This window comes from Anser cygnoides, chromosome 2 (assembly GCF_040182565.1).
Source record: "Anser cygnoides isolate HZ-2024a breed goose chromosome 2, Taihu_goose_T2T_genome, whole genome shotgun sequence".
Taxonomy (NCBI): Eukaryota; Metazoa; Chordata; class Aves; order Anseriformes; family Anatidae; genus Anser; species Anser cygnoides.
Window position 1 is genome coordinate 111,137,260 of NC_089874.1, and position 19,754 is coordinate 111,157,013.

The window sequence follows — 19,754 nt, forward strand, 5'->3', positions numbered from 1 at the left end:
AGGAGGTGGGTGATGAAAGGTGCGGCCAGGGCTCTTCCCCGCGGCTGCGCTGGCTCTCCGGCCGTCAGAGGAGCCGCGGTGCCGGCAGGAGCGCGCTGCGCGCCGCCGGCCGGGGCACGCTCCCCTCAGCGCTCCCGCCCACAGGCCCCGAGGAGCCGCGGCCCCGCCTCCCGCTCCCGCTCCCGCTCCCGCCGCCGGGCGCGAGCGCCCCTTTCCCGCCCGCTGCCTCGCGGCCGGCGCGCGGCCCCGCCCCCGCGCGCCGCCCAGCGGCCGCCTCGCGCCCGTGCCTCACGCGGCCGCCCCTAACGGCCGCCTCGCGCCCGCCCCTCCCGCTCGGGGCCGGGCTCGCACACGCGGGCGGGTGCCCGGCGCCCGTTGGGGCCGAGCCGGCCGTGAGCGCGCCCCCCCCCCCCCCCCCACACACACTGTGCTCCTCTCCACGCTCCCCGGCTGAGGCGCGCCCTGCTCGCACCGCGCATGCACGTTCCCCCCCCCCCCCCCCCCCCCCCCCCCCCGCCGCCCCCGGCGCGCGCGCGCGCACTGAGTGCTCGTGCAGGAGGCGGCGGTGGCGGCCGCAGAGACGCGCGCGGACCCCCCCCCGGCCCCCCTCCCCAAATTCCCCCTCCCCCCCTCCTCCTCCTTCCCTCCCTTTCCCTCCCCCGTCCCCGTCCCCGTTCCCCCCCGCCCCCCCCCCCCCCCCCCGTTCCCGCTCCCGGGGAAGCGGCGGCGGCTCCGCGCGCGCGCGGGCGGGCGGGCGGCAGGTAAGCGCGAGCCCTCCCCCCCCCCCCCCCCCCCCCAACGGCAGCGCCGCGCGGGGGACGCGGGCGGCCGCCGCCGCCGCCGGGTGCGCGCGGGCGCCGCTGCAACAAAGGGGCGCGCGGCCTGGCGGCGGAGGCGGGAAGCCGCGGCCGGGCTGAGGGGGGGGGGCGCTGCGCAGCCCCGTGAGGCGGCGCCGTGTGGGGGGGGGGGGGGCGGGGGGGGGAAGGCCGGGAGCGCGGGCGGCGCCTTCCTGCCGCGGGTTCCTGTGAGGGATGGGCCCCGTCGGGAGCCCGCCCGCGCCGCGTCCTCGGCGGCGGGTGCGCGGAGCGGGCGGGCACGGGCACGGCGCCGCGCCGGCGGGCCGCGCGGGGAGCCCGGCTCGGCCCAGGGGGGAGGGTGGCCCCGCAAGGGCGCTGCGGGCTCTCCGGAGGAGCGCCCGCCGGGTTCCGTTCCCCGCGGCCGCGCTCGTGTGCTCAGCGGCACCGCTTTCGGCCCGCGTTGGTCGCTGAGACTCGGCGGAGCCGCAGCGCGATTGCACGTTTAACAAAGACGGGAGGGATTGCTGCTGGCCTGTCAGCCCTGGCCCTTTGCTGCTGGTTCAGAAAGCGTCTCACCCAGCCGGCAGCGAACTCCCAGCAGATCCTCTTGGGATAGTCACTGGTCCTGCCCTCATCAGTGCTGCGTTAGTGCCTCGTCCTGGGGCGGCAGAGCCGGGCGGCCCAGGAAAACACACACAGCTTCTTGGTTTTGTGTATTTCAAATATCAATACGCTTCCCTTTTGGCTGTCTTAGCATCTGATTATATAGGACAATGAAAATAATTTTGGTTTTCCTCTCTTTTTTGGACTTGTTTTCTTAAGTCACTGGCACCACACGCTGCAACGCCAGACCTGCAAGCACATTTGCAGGGTGCTGGCTGCTTCCATACTGTGTTAAAAAGTGGCAGTTGCGTACCTGTCAGCTGGTCCCGTTTCATGTATGGTCAGAGAAAAATAAGGATAAATAGGAGTTTGGGAGTTGAGCGTCCTGTAGCCGCACGTGAGGTGATGGAGGGAGGTGTTTGAACCAACTGTTAGATTACCCTCCTCTCCAGTGCATTTCCTGTCTCCACCACAAGTGGCTGCCTCTGGGAGATGGGGATTGAATAACATAACTTCTGTGTCTTTCACTATCCCTCTGCCATTCAAGTATCTTTATTGTTTCTTTGGAGATCTGGTATCCTTGGTCTCTCTGCATCCATCTCTATTCATCCATCTGCAGCCCAACATGCTGTCCTTTGAGCTGCTCTGGCTGCTTACCACTCTTTCCACTGGGCTTGGTCAGCTCACTAATTCAGCAGAATTCACTCATTCAGTCTTCTTGGTGGCTTAATAGGTTAAATGTGTTGATTCCTGTGGAAGTTTTTCTGTCTTTCAGCTCTAGTCCAAAGTAAGTAGCAAGAAAGCAGAGTCAGGGAAATGTAAAAGCCAGAGGAAAGTAAATGCATGGTTTATGACAGCAGTGCTATCAAATTAATTTACGCAGTTGTTGGTAGGATGGGGCATTTTAATAATGCATACAGAATCATTGTAAATAATGGAAAATACTGTGTTTTAACGTGCTAATTTAAAATAACTTATGGAATATATTTTATCATTTCCTAAAATGTTACTATCTTTCTGTCTTTCAGGCTGAAGGTGGGCCATTGTAAGGGTTAATCATCTGTCAAATACTTAATAACCATTTATTCAGAAAATTTCCTGCGTTGTTCATGGTAAGGCATGAGGTATATTTGGTATTTCACATTTTAGTTTGTTATGCTGACACATTTAGATTTTTCCCTATATGGTTTTCAGAATGAAGATTTAGTTATAAGAATGACTTTGCTGCAGTTGGATCACACATGTACAAGGAATCGCAACTTCACAGAGAAAGTTTTGAATTGTGGATGAGTGAATCAATATTTGAATAAATTAATATCTTAATGCAAAAAATATCGTCTACAAGTAACTATGTGTCCTATAAAATGTGTAATCTAGGGAGAGATTTTTATATTTGCAGTTATTTATATGTATTTATATTTACAATATTCTTTATATATTCAAAAATTTAAAAGGGGTTTAAGAGTAATGGTTTTATACTCTGAAAGGCTTTTCCTGGTCCTGTTAAGCTAAAAAATTTATCTGGCAATTCTTTTGGAGTGTAAACGGCATCCGCTGTTGGGATTTTATGGTTTAGACTACTTTATTACAAAACTTTTCCTTGTTATTTTACAGGAGTTTTTCATCAGTATGTCTGAAACCATTAAGTACAATGACGATGATCACAAAACTGTGTTCCTGAAAACATTAAACGAACAACGTTTGGAAGGAGAATTTTGTGACATAGCTATCGTGGTTGAAGATGTTAAGTTCAGAGCACATAGGTGTGTGCTTGCTGCCTGCAGTACCTACTTCAAAAAGCTTTTCAAAAAACTAGAAGTCGATAGTTCATCGGTAATAGAAATAGATTTTCTTCGTTCTGATATTTTTGAGGAGGTCCTCAATTACATGTACACTGCAAAGATTTCTGTTAAGAAAGAGGATGTAAATTTGATGATGTCTTCGGGCCAGATTCTTGGTATTCGCTTTCTAGATAAACTCTGCACTCAAAAGCGTGATGTATCTAGTCCCGAAGAAAACACGCAGTCCAAGAACAAGTACTGTCTAAAAATAAACCGTCCTATTGGGGAGCCTAACGATACCCAAGATGATGAGGTGGAAGAAATTGGAGATCATGATGACAGTCCATCCGATGTGACAGTGGAAGGAACTCCCCCCAGTCAGGAAGATGGAAAATCACCTACCACTACCCTGAGAGTTCAGGAGGCGATTCTGAAAGAGCTGGGAAGCGAGGAGGTTCGAAAAGTAAACTGCTATGGCCAAGAGGTAGAGCCCATGGAAACAACCGAATCAAAAGACTTAGGATCCCAAACCCCTCAGGCTTTGACCTTTAATGATGGCATAAGTGAGGTGAAAGATGAACAGACACCAGGCTGGACGACAGCAGCTGGGGATATGAAGTTTGAGTATTTGCTTTATGGTCACAGGGAACACATTGTATGTCAGGCATGTGGTAAGACCTTTTCTGATGAAGCACGACTGAGAAAACATGAAAAGCTACACACTGCTGATAGACCATTTGTTTGTGAAATGTGTACAAAGGGCTTTACCACACAAGCTCATTTGAAAGAGCATCTGAAAATACACACAGGTTACAAGCCGTACAGTTGCGAGGTATGTGGAAAGTCTTTTATTCGGGCACCAGATCTAAAAAAGCATGAAAGAGTTCACAGTAATGAGAGGCCATTTGCATGCCATATGTGTGATAAAGCTTTCAAGCACAAGTCCCACCTCAAAGACCATGAAAGAAGACACCGAGGAGAGAAACCTTTTGTCTGCAGTTCCTGCACTAAAGCATTTGCTAAAGCATCTGATCTAAAAAGGCATGAGAACAATATGCACAGTGAAAGAAAACAAGTTACTACAGCCAATTCCATCCAGAGTGAAACAGAACAATTACAGGCAGCAGCTATGGCTGCTGAAGCAGAGCAGCAATTAGAAACTATAGCTTGTAGTTAAAAAAAAAAAAGAAAAACACAGAAAATTTATCAGAAATAATATAAGAAATTGAACAAAATCTATTGTTGGTATACATTTAGACTGATAATTATCTTTTCCAAACAAAAAAAAAATATTTTTAGAGGATTTGAATGCTACATAGGAACACAAAGCATTGCTTGGTTAGGTATTTTAAAATATTTCCGAGATGGGTATTCTTAGAATATAAAATAGTTTTGTTGTCATTAGCAGTACAATGCACTAATACTTGATTTAATTTAAGAGTATGATCAAGTTCTCTATAAAACAAGGATCGTCACTGGCTGATGTTTTGTTTCATCCAGTATGGAATACTACATACGGTATAGACATCAAAATCAGTGAGTTATGTTTTAAAATGCTGAGATCTCAGAACATAACAAACATGGAAAGGAAATACTCGTTTTTCATAGTTTTGAAGGTGTTATACCTGCATTTTTTGAGAAACAACCGTTGGTTCCCTAGGTTCTTTAATTCCTCCTTTTTTCACCTAGGGTAGGTGCTAGAGGTTGGTACCATAGAGTGTACTGGAGGGCGGTGATCAAATCGAAATTGCTTCTTATTCCACTCCCTCAAATATCCTCTCATTTTAATTGAGGTGGCAAGTTTTATGGGCTAGGAAGTACTTGCTTTCCTGAAAAAATGGCATTATTCACAGTGGTCCAGGCTGGCAAAGAAGAAGGGTCATTGCACTCACTAGTCCCTTCTGCTGTGGGGAAAAAAGAGTCTGACTCGTTTGTTTCTATGTTCATTTTAGAAATCTTATGCAGGCCCCAGGAGATGGGACGGAGCCACAAAGGAAAAAGAGTGCATCATGGAGAAGGAGATATTTTCCTTACTCGGGCCCGTAGAAACGAGTTAAAGCTAATACAGCCTGAGGCTGTAGTTTTTATTATGCAGCTTTCACTTCACCTAACCTAGCACAGTTAAGGCAAAGGAGTGTTTCTGGCAGCACAGGAGAATTAGCTGCACTGGTGAGTGACTGGAATTCACTGCCAGACCTCCAGAGTTTCAGAGCACAGCCATGGGCTATCGCATACCCGCCAGCAGTGTTCAGACTGGGTTTTTATATCTTGACTTGTCACACCAGCTAATAGGTTCAAAGCTTCCACCCTCTGGCACGCCACCTCTCAGCGAGAGGGAGACTTCAGTGGGTGATTTCAGTCATAACTGGTTCAGAATCAGTGTTCACTATTAGTCTGTTACTTAGAGTTGCCTGTTTTGTTTTGTTTTTTTTTTTTTTTTTTTTCCAGACAAGCTGAGGTAGATGCTGCTAATTTAACTGTTAACTCACAGAGTCAGCCAAATACGTAGTCTTTGGATTGCAGTCTGCTATCTGTAGTCAACAAGAGAAGACACAATAACAGTGATAATGTGATGCAAAGGGATTTTGAGCCTTTATTTTAAATTTGTAAATATTACAACTGTTGTCAACACTTCATTTGAAGTTGGAATGGGCAAAAAATGCACTCTTGGGCACATGGTTGGATAACATTGGTCGTTTGCGAAACCTATAGCATACTGAAGTGTAAAACCAGGTTCTGGTAAGTTACCGCGTGGTAGATCACATCTTGCATTTCTAAATAGAAATGGAAAATAGCATTTTTGGAACTGTTATATGAAACTTTGCTTATTGTTTTTGTTTGTTTGTTTGTTTTACAGTTTCATTTTATACATGTACCCATCAGGTTAAGCAATTATCTTAAAATGCCAATAATCGTTTGAAAGCTGGTCTGTAAATAAAACACGAATTTAATATTTTAGAAAATGTAAACTTTGGACTTTTACCAATATATTTTTTTAAAATGTTGCTTCATTTTACATTCAGTAATATTAGTTTGTAAACAAACTATACATTTTGTATCTGTGCAACATCAGAGGATGTGTATTCATTGCATTTTATTGGTTCTCTTGAGGAACATGATAAATGACCATTGTTAAAATGTTTTATTGTATATGATCACAGATAAAGATAGTAGGTCCAGAATGGGATCTACTTTTTTCTTTCTATGTATAGTAGTCTTGCTATGTTTTCTTATCTTTTGTTCATTTTTTTTCTTAGATGATAAAATTGGGGTGGTTAAGTCTGCATAAAACAAATCTGTTGTGAAAAGACTTCAGAAGCATAAAAGGTGAAAAAAATTCTCTAGGTCTCTTACGAAGAGTGCAAGAGGTAACGAGCTTAAATTACATTTACATTAGACATTACGAAAGATTTCTAAGGGGTAGAATAATGAATTATTAGAACAGAATGCCTGGGGAGGTGCTGAAATCTCTGGTACTGGTGGTATTCAAGAAGGGGTTAGACAAACATCTTTGGAATGGTTTAAATACAGTTATTTCTACCTTGAAGCTTCAGGGTAAGCTAAGCAACCTCTGAAGAGCCTCTTTAACTTTGGTGGTTTTTTTTGGAATGCTAGGGAAGTAATAAATGAACACTTGAGTGGTAAAAGAGCTCAAGGCTTACAGAAGAAAATATCCCTCTGTCTGACGTGTGCATAAGCAATCAGGTTGTGAATTTGAAACTTACAGGAAAGCAGGAATGCATTGAAAGACAACCAGAAGTGTAATAACATTAGACTTTACATCAGAGTAGGTTTTGCTGTCTTTTAAGCTTACACCTGTAAGAGTTATATAAGGTTACAGCTCTAAGGCATGCAAGATGCTTGTAGCATTTTAAAATTGAGACATTGATATTTTGTATATTCTGATACAACAGTATTCAGAGGCAGGAACAAGTGTGGTCACATGTGCCTTGGGCATGGCATAAACACGTTACATGAGACTTGGCCTTAACACTCTCTGCCATAGGAACAAATTAAGTAAAAACAAAGGAGTTACTCCCATGTCATAGATTTCCAAAGGAGCGTAGGCTCCTAGTTTAGTTCTTAGGCTTACTAGTTTTCACCTGCAAAGGATTCAGAAAACCACTGTATTTTCCAGAGACCAACAACAACAATATCGTTCATGAATGCTTAAGCCTCCCTTCCCCTCCCTTCCTCCCTCCTCTTCTCTCCTCCTTTTCCTCCTCTTTTTTTTTTTTTTTTTTTCTGGAACACCTATATACATATATATACATATATTTTTTCCCCCAAATGTCCTTCCTCAAGACAGGGCTTAGAATAATTAAGAAAATAATTTCAGCTTAAAGTTTTGGAAGAGGTCTTAGGAAGTAACCTCAGCTGTATGCTGTTGGCAATGTATTTTAAATTGCTCCTGTTATGTGTATACCTTCTGAAGGGATTGTATTTTATGTACTATGGGGATCTGAGTGTGAAGTTCAGGTAAATACAACTGCATCTGAAGATGTTACTGCTCCCAGCTTCTGTCTGAACCAAAAGACGCTATGTACAGGAGCAGTTGTATGTCAGCTCCAAGTCACAGAGGTTTTCCAGCATGGTAAATAGCTATGAGCTGTACTGATTGAGGAATGGGCAAAAATTTACTTTTGTTTTTACAAGGATGATGATTTCTTTCAGAACTTACAAGAAAGTAGATGAGATCCTGTCCGGTTAATGGGAATTTTTTTGACTTACTGGGACCAGACTATCCTAATATTCCTAACAAGGTTTGCAGACACGGGGACAGACTAGCTAACTAGTGTGCATGCAAGAATGACAGAATGCTATAGAAACATGGATGGCTAGAATTAAATTAAATATGATATATATATATATTTTTTAAATTAAGTAGCAAAAATAGCATGCATTGAATTTGTCCTAAATATACACTTCTCCATCTACTGCTTTGAAACCCAAGTCAGTAATGTCTTTCATATACAGAGGATAGCAAAAACTCTGGCTTATGGTGAAAGTCTGTCCATGTTATGGTGACATGTGGCCAAGTGGCTTCAACGGAACTCTCCATGTGTTAAGTATATAAATACCCATTTGCACGTTCAAGGCTTTTATATATACATACATATATGTATAATGCAACAACGTATCAGTTATTTCTGGTGACCCAAATGGGTCTGTGTGTTTGACATCAATTGAGATGCTAACCCAAAGTCTCCTGAGTTGCAAAAAGATCAAAATGCTAAGGAAGTATAACAGTTTAATTAAGATTCTTTGTGATTTAAAAGACTAAATCTGCAGTGAAAAGAAATACTTCAAATAGGAACTTTGCTATTCTGTGATTTTAACTGTGTGCTCTTAAAAACAGGTGTTTTCTAAAGACAAAAAGGAACAAAGAGACCATATGAAAGAAGAATGCCTTCCAGCCCTTCTCCATTCCCCAATCCCTCTTCCCTTCTTACCAATATTGAAACAAACATTAGAAAATGAAGCACTTCACAGTTGAGTACTTGTTGTTATCATTTTCTGATTTAATCTTTGAAAAAAGAGGTTTAGGTCAGAGATGAGAGATTTAGAGGTTGTCACATGAAAGAAAATGCCTCATGCTGATTTGAGTAGCAAAATTTTGAAGAGTTCAGCTTCTATTTGTTCATGTAAGCTGCAAAATATTAAATACTCCTCAAAATTTTGCAATTTAGCTACCCAATCTGCAGGTTTTTTTGGAGATCTGGTCTCAGTTTTCTAATTTAGATGTAGTTCTAGGGCTGCCTTCATAATTCCAATGAGTAAGGTTATTTAAATTAATAGAGTTGGGTGAGATATAAAGTGTCAGATAATATCTAAGCTTAGAATGTATTTTTAGAGACAGATAATCTTTTCTTAAGTCTTTTATCAATTCAGACACCCCTCTGTCATACAGAAGCAGTGTATAGCTGAAATAAAGTACATCTACCACTAACAGCATACAATTTTTCTTAAAGTAAGCATTTAAAAGCAGTACAGAATAGTTTAATTCTACCTAGAATGTAAAGACAGTTTTAGGGAATTTTCATCTTTTTCAGTTAGTCCACAGTTCACAGTAGTATGCCCAGTAAGCCAGAAAAGTATCATTAAAAATTCCATTACAGCAGTTGGTCTGTCATTTGTCTTTATATAGATCTAAAACAATTATAATAGCGTTCATTTTAGAATAGACGGAGGACTTCCATGAATAGATTTTGTTAAATATGTGTCATGAGAGTCGAGACATCTCTTCTCAGGAATGATTCTTAAATGTAATACAAGGAGTCTGAAATAATAGAATAGCTAAAAATGGTGATTTATATAATATTGATATGTTGTTGGGTTTTTTAAGTATTTCTCTCCACTGTACTTTTATGTTTTCTTATTTGCAGGCCCTACTCCTTTAGATATTAATAAAACTCTGAAAGTTTATGGACTTCAACAATTCCAATATGAACAGAAGAGCGCTGTCATGTTGAGAGCTCTTTAAAATAGAAATACACTTCTGAAGTATTTCTGATCCTCAATAATCTGTAGCTAAGTATCTAATTTTATATAGATAAATTTGAAAAACATGTAGATTGTCTGAATAAAGTTGTTCCAAGCCTAAACTATTTTGTTTATGGATATCAAAAGGCTTGGCCAACAGCACAAATGCTGTGTACTTGTATACCGGATTCCTTCTAGAATAACCTATATATCCATATATGTATTTACATATGATGTATATGTATCTAAGATACATATCTATATTTAAAAGTCTGTAGCTCTTGAAAGAATACGAGACTGCAAGTCATGAGTGATGCTAACAAGAGGTTGAAATTCTTACTGAAAAATTCCAAATGTATTTTCTTTTTCATAATGTTGAGCCACTTTGGATAAATATATATGACAATAACCACATATTACATGCTATGCATGCATTCAGATTTAAAGCTGTATTTTAATGTAGAAGTAAAAGAAATTAATGGAAAGTGCCTTGAATATAGATGGTCTTCATGGAATCATAAAATTATAAGAGTTATGAAGAATGATAATTTAAATTCTTCCATTTTAGGGAAAAAATATATTTTCTGATGCAAAATCATTCTGTTTAAAAAAGAAAAAAAAGCACACTGCTTACTTTTGTAGATTTCTGACCTCCTCCCAATGGGCTATTTATACATTTGAGTAATCTGCGTGTGCAAGCAAGTTAGCTGCAGGGAAGCTCAATTTTTAGAATATTTTTAAAGACAAAAATACTTAACTTTTCATTCTTCCCTAATAATAAAGATTTTTTTTTTTTTTCAGGGTCACAGATACCACAGGCAGTGCTTATAAGAACAAACCCTTTTAGTGGCATTGCAGTGTGCTCAGGCAGAGGAGGTACTCAGACAAAAAAAAAAAAAAAAAAATTTTTTCTTCTGCTCTAGAAATTGGAAATGGAAATATACAAGATACTGTGAAACTTCAGACAGGAGTTCCTCTTCAAGGGAAATTATCAATTATGTGCAGATTTATTGCTTTTTTTGTACTTGTTGTCAGAATCATTGTAGTTTACAGAGTAGAGTTTTCAGGACTGTGTGTCTGTCTTATGAAGATACTAGTTGGTTCTATTTTGCAAACAGTCAAAGCTTGTGAATGTGTTTCTGTTATGTTTAAGGTTGCATGGGCAAAGTTAGGGAGAAGAGTTGGAGGAAAAATAAGTATATACTGTGAAAAAAAATGTTCTCAAACTTGCATTTATTCAGCTCTAATACAAATTAAATTCAAATTTGTATTTACTGTATATAGAATAGGGTTGATTGTATTTAAGAACGTTTTCCCCTGCCTAAGAAGTCAGTCACCTAAGATGATACTTTGTCATTTTGTTTTCATTACCTTAACTGCAACATTTAGAATCTGTGTACAGATTATTTTTCCTGTGTGTGAAAGCCACGAAGAATCTTTTGATAGAGATCTATTACAGTAGAAGTATCTAGTTGTACTGAACGTCTTTATCTAAGCATTTTGTCCTGGTACATTTTTGTTTTTCTTGTTTTTTTTTTGTTCGTTTTTACTGGGGAATCCATAAGCCCATTATCATTCCCCCATTTCCTGTTACAAAATAATTAAAATTTTCTTGAGTTCCACCTAGGGCATTAAGGAATGCTTTTCTCAGATGCTGATAGACTTTGATCTGTTTACTTTGCAAAGAGATAAAGTGAATAGAAAGTGGCTTCTGCTGCATGGAAAGATAGTTTGCAAATTCCTCTATGTTTGTTTCAAAACTTAAGCATTAATTTTGATTTTTCTTTTTTTCTAGTATAAACCTTGTTTTTCGAGAAGACAGTCTTCTAAAGCGATAGCAAAGCAGACTTTGTGTGGTAAAGCTTAATTCTGTTGAAAGGGAGAGTCTTGTTCTTTCTCCCCTCCTTTCCAGCTCCTAGAGGTGTCTGGTGAATTTCTGTGTCAGTGTAAGATAAGTGGTGAAGGTATTCAGATGAGAAAAGGGATGAGGGTAAACAGGAAGGAGCAAGACCTTCTTATTTCAAATGTAGTGAAATGAGTGGTAGCTCGCTCTATCTTATATAGCCACCCTCTTATCTTGTCTGGACAATTCCAGTTCCTAAGTTATATTCTTTTTTCTTGCTGAATTCTTTCCCTTTGAAGACTTTTCAGGACAGAGAGTTTCAAGCGAAGCTGCACAGTACTTCTGCTGTTTTTCTGGGTAGAATTTACTATGCCTAGAACTTTCATGGAACTAATATCGTGCTTATTAGTTAATATGCTGGATAGTCTGTGCCTTTTTTTTATTTTTATTTTTTATTTTTTTTAACAAGCTACTGGCTCTCCCCTTGAATCCAAAGGCAATCTATACTCAGTGTTCTTAAAGCATAGGAATAGGCCTGGTGTTCTTTTAAACTCAAGCCTAGTTATCTGTCTTAAGTGATAACAAAGAGAGAGGTAATGCACAAAGCTATAGCCTTCATGTCCAAGACAGAGGTAGATCATGGGATGTTTCCTTGTTTGCAAGATAAGAGAAAATCTTAAAGAAGATCAAGGTTTCAGATCCATGGTAATTTCAGACAACCTGAGTTATGGTTGCCACAGTTTACTGTTGGGTCTGCAGAAGCACTTGTGGAATATCTCAGTGAACTTCTTTGTAGAGAGCTGAAGCACCTGAAAACTGATAGCTGTTTTGAGGCTATTTTTTCTTAAGCTTGTTAGCCCCCTGAAGTGCAGCACCACATACATGACTGCCTCAGTGCTAGGGTCAGTGGAGGAGCAGCCCGAAGGACAGCACCTTTGTGTTTCACTTGCCATAGTAAAACTGCTAATTGTTGCTAAGACGGGTAATCCTGTTCTCTCCTATCCTCTCCAACTAGTGCCTTTTGCACCCATTTCCTCCCTCTTGTTTGCCTTGTTTAATGGCTTTTGGGGCTTTAGGATAAGCCAATTGAGTGAGTTTCTATAACAGAGCAATTCAGTGCTTCAGTGAGTTAGATTTAAGTTGGCCTACCTTGTTGAACCAATATATTAGATTTGATTCAAGGTAAGTGGCAGGAGCACATAACTAGTTAGAAGACAGAATGGAGCAGGATTTATCCAATTTTGGTGCAACATTCAACACAAGCTGCTAAAATACAGCATTTGTTGCAGTGTTTGTGAGAGGCAACCAGACAACAGAAAGGAGCAGACATAACTCCTGTGCAAAAGCTACTGCTGGTAAACTTGGGGGATTTTGAAGAGAGAAGTGTGTGTGCTTCGTTTCTTTCCTTCCTTTTGTTTGTTTTCTGATTTTTTTTTTTTTCTTTCGGGGGGGGGAGTGGAATAGAATTTGAAGGTTTGTACTTTTGTTTTGTTTTGTTACTATTTAGATTACTCTGAGTCCTGCTTGCCTTTCACCTAGTAATCCTACAGAGTCTTGAATTAACGCAAATTGTTCAGATTAAAGAGAAAAGAATAGTTAAAAAGACAATAGACATTTAACTCACTGAAGGATAAAACTGTAAGCCCAAGAGGATGAAAAAATATATTTTTGCAACATTGATTAATGTTTACAGATTTTAGAAGTAGACAATATTCTCTAAGTCTATTTTAGATCACTCTTACTTTGTAAAAATCATCAGTCTTTTTAGCTTTTTCAAATAATATAAATCAAATCTACAACACAGATTCTATGTTTTATCAGGTGATATCAGCTGATTTCATGTTAAGAACTTTTTTCTGTCTTTCTAGTTTAGGCTTCTCTGTTAAACATGCAGATTTTTTAATGAGTGATTTTTATTTCCTTCCAGGTATAGGTAAGTACGGATCCGTTTGAAGACCTGACTATAAAATGCGTAGATACTTTTATATTTAAATTTGGTTCTTTGGGTTAACGAGTTTTGAATGTAATTCTTCAGTTGCATAGCAGATGCTGCAGAAGGCTTTCTTGTTCTAGAGTTGCCTTCTTTCAGTGAAAAGTTCTTCCCTGGAAATGAATTCTGTTCTCTGATATTTCTTACAATTTTCTGTGCTTTACTTTTAACAAGTCTTTTTTTCCCCATCTATAGTGCCAGCATTTAAACATTTTTCTTTTTACAAGATACCTTATTTTATATTAAAGCTGTTATTGATTTTGTTATTTTACCCAGTAATATTTTACCTATCCATCCAGGAAAGTTTTCAAGTTTTCCAATGACATTTATAGCAATCACATCTACTATATTCTTGCTCTTAAAATATAAAATAGAGTTTAAACCAGGATTTTGAGACTTTTTAGCAGTGGTGTGAGGTTTCAGTCTTAAACTTTTTAGTACTTTACATGAAACCTTATACCCCTGAAAAGCAGTAAGACCTCATTAAATGTTTCCATTAAAGTGAGACTTGATTTTTTTTAAAAACAAATATATTCTAATTTTTGTTTCTGGATTTAATCTTTGTTCTGGAATTTGATCTTAAATCAAATAAGGGAAAAGAGTTTGATTCATGTACTTCATACGTAGGATCAGCTATACCCTTGCTTTTGTGTCAGATTAATAAGAGTTCTTAATATGACTAAGCTTGCTTGTTGGACTAACAGGTAGTAGACCTATATGCATGGCAACGATTAAAACCTACAGTTTGTGAAGTGCATGACAGGCAAGTTTACTCATGCTAGAGTTTGCCTTCCAGTCTGCAAAAATTGAAACTGAAATAAATCAAAAATTCTTGTTTAAAAATGTCATAGCTTCCATTGTAAATACATGTCTGGTAAAACAGAAATGTTATAATTAAAGTCAACAATTACCAATTTTAACAGAGTTAATAAATGTTTTCAATATGAAACATAAGTTTAATCTTCCAATTCAGTCATTAACTCTTCTTGTATCCAATTGTATGACTATAAGTTTCCCATCATTGTAAGGACTGATTAAATGCAGTCAGAGGGCAGTCCAGATTTGATGGATGTGATAAATTCCACTAGGGTAGTGACGTCCTACTATAGATATTTTTCAATTGGGCATGGTCTTCTCTGTGTAAATCCTGCTAACTTTAGACTTTTTGAAACTCTGTTATAATATCTTTCTTTTGTAATACCTTATAATATCTTTTCATTTGATGTTTACAAATGTAATTTAAACAATTAGGCCAAATAGGTATACATTTTAATTTTTAGCTATGCATGATGGCTAAAATCCCATCTTTCTGGCTCTACAGAACAAGTTAGGAAACAGTGTTATATATTTAATGTTTGTATGTTATGTTTCTGACCTTTAGTAATTCAATACAGTTTCCCCTTCTCAACCAATCTAAGCTCTTTAGTAGCATGTTAAAATGGTTATTTTTATATTTACATATTAAATGTATTTGTTCTCTGAGTGTTAAGCATGTAGTTTAATATTTAGGTTGTTTGCATTTACTAAAATATATTTAAATTTATCAAAGTCTTTAGTGAAATACTATATTCTAGCAAGTTTGGATATTTTTTCTTTTATTTTAAAGCTGCCTTTTTATCACTTTAACTTTTTTCCGGGAGTTATAAATGCTTCTTTGAATACCTTCTTTTAGGTTCTTTAAAGACTTGAGCATATGTCTAATTTTATGACTTAAGGCAAGTTACAGACACCAATAAGCTGTGGTATGATCATAGTCTTAAACATCTTTAATACAAAAGAGAGGGATAAATGAAAAAAGTATTCATTTTTATTCTAATGGACATGTTATACTGGTAGAACAGAAAAGGTTTGAAGATGCGAATTTTTCTATGGCATACTCTCAACCTATCCTATGAGCGTTTAGAGTGGTGTAGAATGGGATGGCCTTGTCCCTGTCATGAGTTGTATGTGAGATCCTTTAAAGTCTCTTCCTATGTTCCACAGTGCCTCTGCTAGATCCATTAGCCTAGGACTTGATTGGACTGAATTCCTTGCTGTATAACATAATTCCAGTGTGATCTAAAGGCTCTGGTTTTTGGACTGTGATTCATTCATCTGTCTCAGTGGAGGGGCTGGTTGTCCACAAAGGTGTGGCAGGTGGGAGCAGCTGCTTACTTTGGCTTCATTGATTTTTCCACTGTTGCATGTGTGGTAATGCTTTAGGTGAATCATTCAGTCTCATATTTAGACCTTCTAAATTTATCTAGGTCTTTATTTCTTATTGGTTGGCTTTTACTTTGGGTTCAGCTTCTCTGTAATTTTCACTCCTGTTTGTAACATAAAGATACCAATTTCTGATGTGACTGTTGGAAGATGAAATCATTAACGGGTGTGAGGCTTTCAGATGTTGCGATGGCAGCTGTGTATCACAGATTTCTGAGATGGGGAATCTAGGGAAGCTACAGAGATTCCCTAGAAGGATATGGGACTTTTGGGATCTTTTTACTGGCTGTGAGAAGTCCCAGTGTGGACTCATTTCTGTGATATTTAAATTAAGAAAAAAAAAAAAAAAAAAAAAAAAGATTAAACTGTACCACTGTTTCTCCTAGACTCTAAAACATATCCATGTTTGTAAATCTTGAGCCTAGACTAATATGTGGTTTATCGAATTAATTAAGAAAAATGAATAGACTAATGCATTGAAACTCTAATGGCCACATTTGTCTTTAAACTAATGGTGTTCGTTTTCTCCTGTCTCTGAAAATGTTGCATGTTCTTGTTGCTGGATTTCAAGGTCTCATGTCTTTGGCCACTGGAAGTCTGTGCATTGCTATTCTTCTGGAGTACTCATGGAAAGGTAACTGGCTTTTCATTTATTTCTTTTTTCAGGAGAATGGTACTTCTACCTGTTTAGATTTTTCTCCTTTCCCTACTCTGTTTATTCCCTACATCTGTTTGGTAGAGGCATATTAATCACAGAGGCATTAATTGTTCTAGTTTAAATCTAGGGCACTGAATATTATAATCCCCTCTATACAAATTGTCATTTGACACTTCAAATATTCATCTAAGTAATTTTAGATGCTTCTTGCTGACACTCAGTCACAATTATTTCCTCTGAACAGCCTCATTGCAGTTTCAGTTGTAATGTATTGCACCTTGGCTAGTAGAGATTTTTATTAAGTTTAACCATAAGATAGTCAGTGTCTGTAACTGTTTTTTTGAAGACATTTATGATACTACTCAGTCTAGCAAAAGACATCAAAGTAGTACAGGTAGATTACTGATCAGATTAATCTTCCCTCTGAAAGAGCAAGGTTTGATTATAAATTTTGAAGTGTAAGAGGAAATAAAAAGTGGCTAAGGGTTAGCTTGTTCTCAAAGCTGGGGAGACAGCTTTTTATAAAATATAAAACTTACTAGCATTTGATACATACATATGAAATCTTCCTGATTATCTCTTTATTTTTTTATAATAATTTATTATAAAATGTTTTCACTTATGTTTAGGTGATTACTTCCAACTGATTCTTCCAGAAACACTCAGATGCCTACCTGTAAAATGTTAGCTGTGCATTCTTGTTAACAAAATTTTGAAACTTTGAACATCTTCAGGTAAAAATTTTCCTTAAAAAATGTTTACTAAGCTGATGAATCTGTGTCGACATAATTGTGTTCAGCTCCATTAGAATAAAAGGTTTACATCAGATATGTGGGTGTTTTTAAAGTGACATCAGTCAACTGATTTTTGTAACTATCTATTTAAAAATGTTAACATTCTTAACATAGTACCCTTTAAGTAAGTCAAAACTTCTTTAAAAATATTTGAAGACATATACTTGAAAATTTTTAAGTCTTCTGATTTTATACAGAGACTACTAGTTCCTCACTCAACCAGTAAGAAAAATGATACACGAGGAGGAGGGACTATATAATTAACGGTAAAAATATATACAGATATTTTTCAGTGTTTTCATATTTTCTGTTTTCTAAAATTGTCAAAAGAACAAGGTCATGTATTGTATTTTAATGATATAGCCTCGTTTTTAGCACTATGCTTCACTCTCAGGGGCTTTTTTGAGTAACTGGGCTTAACTGATGTTGTTTTCCACTGATCTGAAGATGAATGAGCATAATTATTAGTGCACTATTTGTTTTCATTATTGTGTTGCATTAACTGCACATTTTGCTTACTGCTATCCCTTCCAAGATTTTATAAATTGGAAGAAAATTTTGCCTCCATCAGTATTCCATCTGAGGTGATAATTTACAACAGAACTATGTGCTGTGCATCTATTTCAGTGATTTTTGTGCTGCTGAACCTGTGACCAAATGTGGAATTTGAAAACATTTTGTTTAAATGAAAAAGAAGGCCAGTATAGCGTTTTTGCTTCAGTCAGAAAACATTAATTGCTGGTAGCTTTTAACCCGAGCAAGAAAAATTAAAGATTCTAAAATAAAGCATGCCTGTTCTCAGTAATTCATTAGATTAAATGCAGACATCAGTTAAAGTAAGATATGTGCAGAACATTATGGCTAATGATCTGTATTCTTTCACCAAAAATTTGTAGGTTCTATTACAAAGTCAAAGATACCCTCAGAATTTTACAGGTAGGTTACAAACTTTCTGATCACTGAAACATACTTACTGTTTTTAATATCTTTTAATATCGTTTTAGAAACTGTACCACCACAACCCCACTGTCTTGGAAACGTACACCTGATTTCTTTTGAGGATGTATGTAATAGAAATTATAGATTTGATGTGGTTTTTTTTTTGTTTGTTTGTTTGTTTTTTGAGAAAAGTAGGTTAACATTTTTTCTATGAAGGCTGACTCTCCACTGAACACACGAATGAAGAGTACAGAGGCCATGTAACAGATACATCATAAAAAATACCAGTATGAATTTTCCTACAGTCTTTCCAAAAGTCCTGTTTTTCTAAAGATTATAGAATACCTTATGTCTTTCTCATAAGAGAGCTGATCTTTTCCTCCTGTATTTTATGTGGGCTACTTGTACTAGAAATTTTTCTAAGTTCATAGGTATGCTATTATTTCTCAGATTTAAGGTGGATACAAACAAACAATAGATGAAATAAGGGTTAGAATAAAGATTTTTAAAGGTAGCATTCTTAAACAACTCTATTTCTAAACAGAGTTATAGTGTTTGAGTTAGTTAATTCAGTTGCTGTCTGAGAGAAGTGAAATTGAATCTTTGTAATATAAGGCAGAAGAGAGGAGCAAATGGCAATAAAGAAGCTGCAGCTGATAAAGGGAAGATCTTGTGAACATCCAGAAATCAGATACGAGAAATGGTATGTAAAGATAAATCTTGAAGGCCTTCTCAACCAGACATGATCTTATATGGTGTTCCAAACATAAATAAATAGAACTGTCACCACGTGGTTAGTTTGACTTTGAAAGTGATGCCATTCTTGAGTTCTTGCTGTAGTATATAGGCAGAACTATTTAAGCGAGTCAGGGCTTTTCTGTATCCATATTTTAAGAATAAGGACTTATTTGGATACCTAAATTATTCCAGATTTATTTGGAAAGCTGTGTGTGTATACAATGCTTGATTATGAAAATAACTAAATAGGTTTGTAGATATCTGTGGATTATAAACATGTGACTGGAAAATGCATATCGCAAAAATTCACATGCGAATTTTCCAACTAAAAATGTGTTTTTAATCTGTTTTTCTCTAATCTGCCCTGGTTAATCAATGTTGTTCAGATTATGTCTTGCAGGTGTAGGGTTAAACAGAACAGTTAATTCCTCTGAATTGTGTCCCATCTGACTGTTGTCAGTGCTTCCTACTATTGTGGAAGTTCTGGGACTCCATGAAACCTGAGCATTGGTTTTACAAATAAAGGCAAAATAAAGGTGAAACACAAAAGTTGTGCATGTTTTTAAAGTTTTGTCATTTCACACTGTTTGCCCTCCTCCTCTTTACTTAGTTATTCATTTATTTATTTACCTTTTTGCCATGATGTCGTGTTTTATATTTTGGAACATTAGTGTTCCCTCTTAATTCAAAGTGCTTCTGTCACTAGAGCTGTGTTAACAGGCCTGCGAAATCAGGGTATAAATTCCTCAGCATTTAAACCTTTGAGAGCTACAATGCCGTGACAAAGTGCAGCGTCGCTGGAGCCTATTAGCAAGGCTGCTAGCTTGTGGCGAAAGCAGCGCGCCCCGAAATGTCAGGCAGCGGGGCTGGTGCCGAGAGGTAATTAGGAGCAATTAGCCGGTCTCCCTGCTGGGCAGACCTCTATT

At 38.6% G+C, this 19,754-nt stretch overlaps 2 protein-coding genes across 3 annotated transcripts in view; both read left to right on the top strand.

The window, feature by feature from the left end:
- The first annotated feature begins 693 nt into the window (after positions 1 to 693).
- ZBTB14 (zinc finger and BTB domain containing 14) lies at positions 694 to 6,386 on the top strand. The gene is made up of 3 exons (XM_066992804.1): positions 694 to 761; positions 2,429 to 2,512; positions 3,015 to 6,386. Exons 2-3 carry the CDS (start codon positions 2,510 to 2,512, stop codon positions 4,356 to 4,358), a joined length of 1,347 nt encoding a protein of 448 aa, XP_066848905.1. The 5' UTR covers positions 694 to 761; positions 2,429 to 2,509; the 3' UTR covers positions 4,359 to 6,386.
- A 222-nt stretch (positions 6,387 to 6,608) lies between these two features.
- The window catches only part of AKAIN1 (A-kinase anchor inhibitor 1), a 31,175-nt gene continuing 18,029 nt past the window's right edge, over positions 6,609 to 19,754 (top strand). The window contains exons 1-3 of one of the 2 annotated variants that reach the window (XM_048047218.2): positions 6,609 to 10,540; positions 15,481 to 16,333; positions 18,048 to 18,087. In XM_048047218.2, coding sequence (XP_047903175.1) covers positions 16,247 to 16,333; positions 18,048 to 18,087 — 127 coding nt within the window. In that variant the 5' untranslated portion in view covers positions 6,609 to 10,540; positions 15,481 to 16,246. The other variant, XR_007157966.2, reaches the window with a different exon arrangement.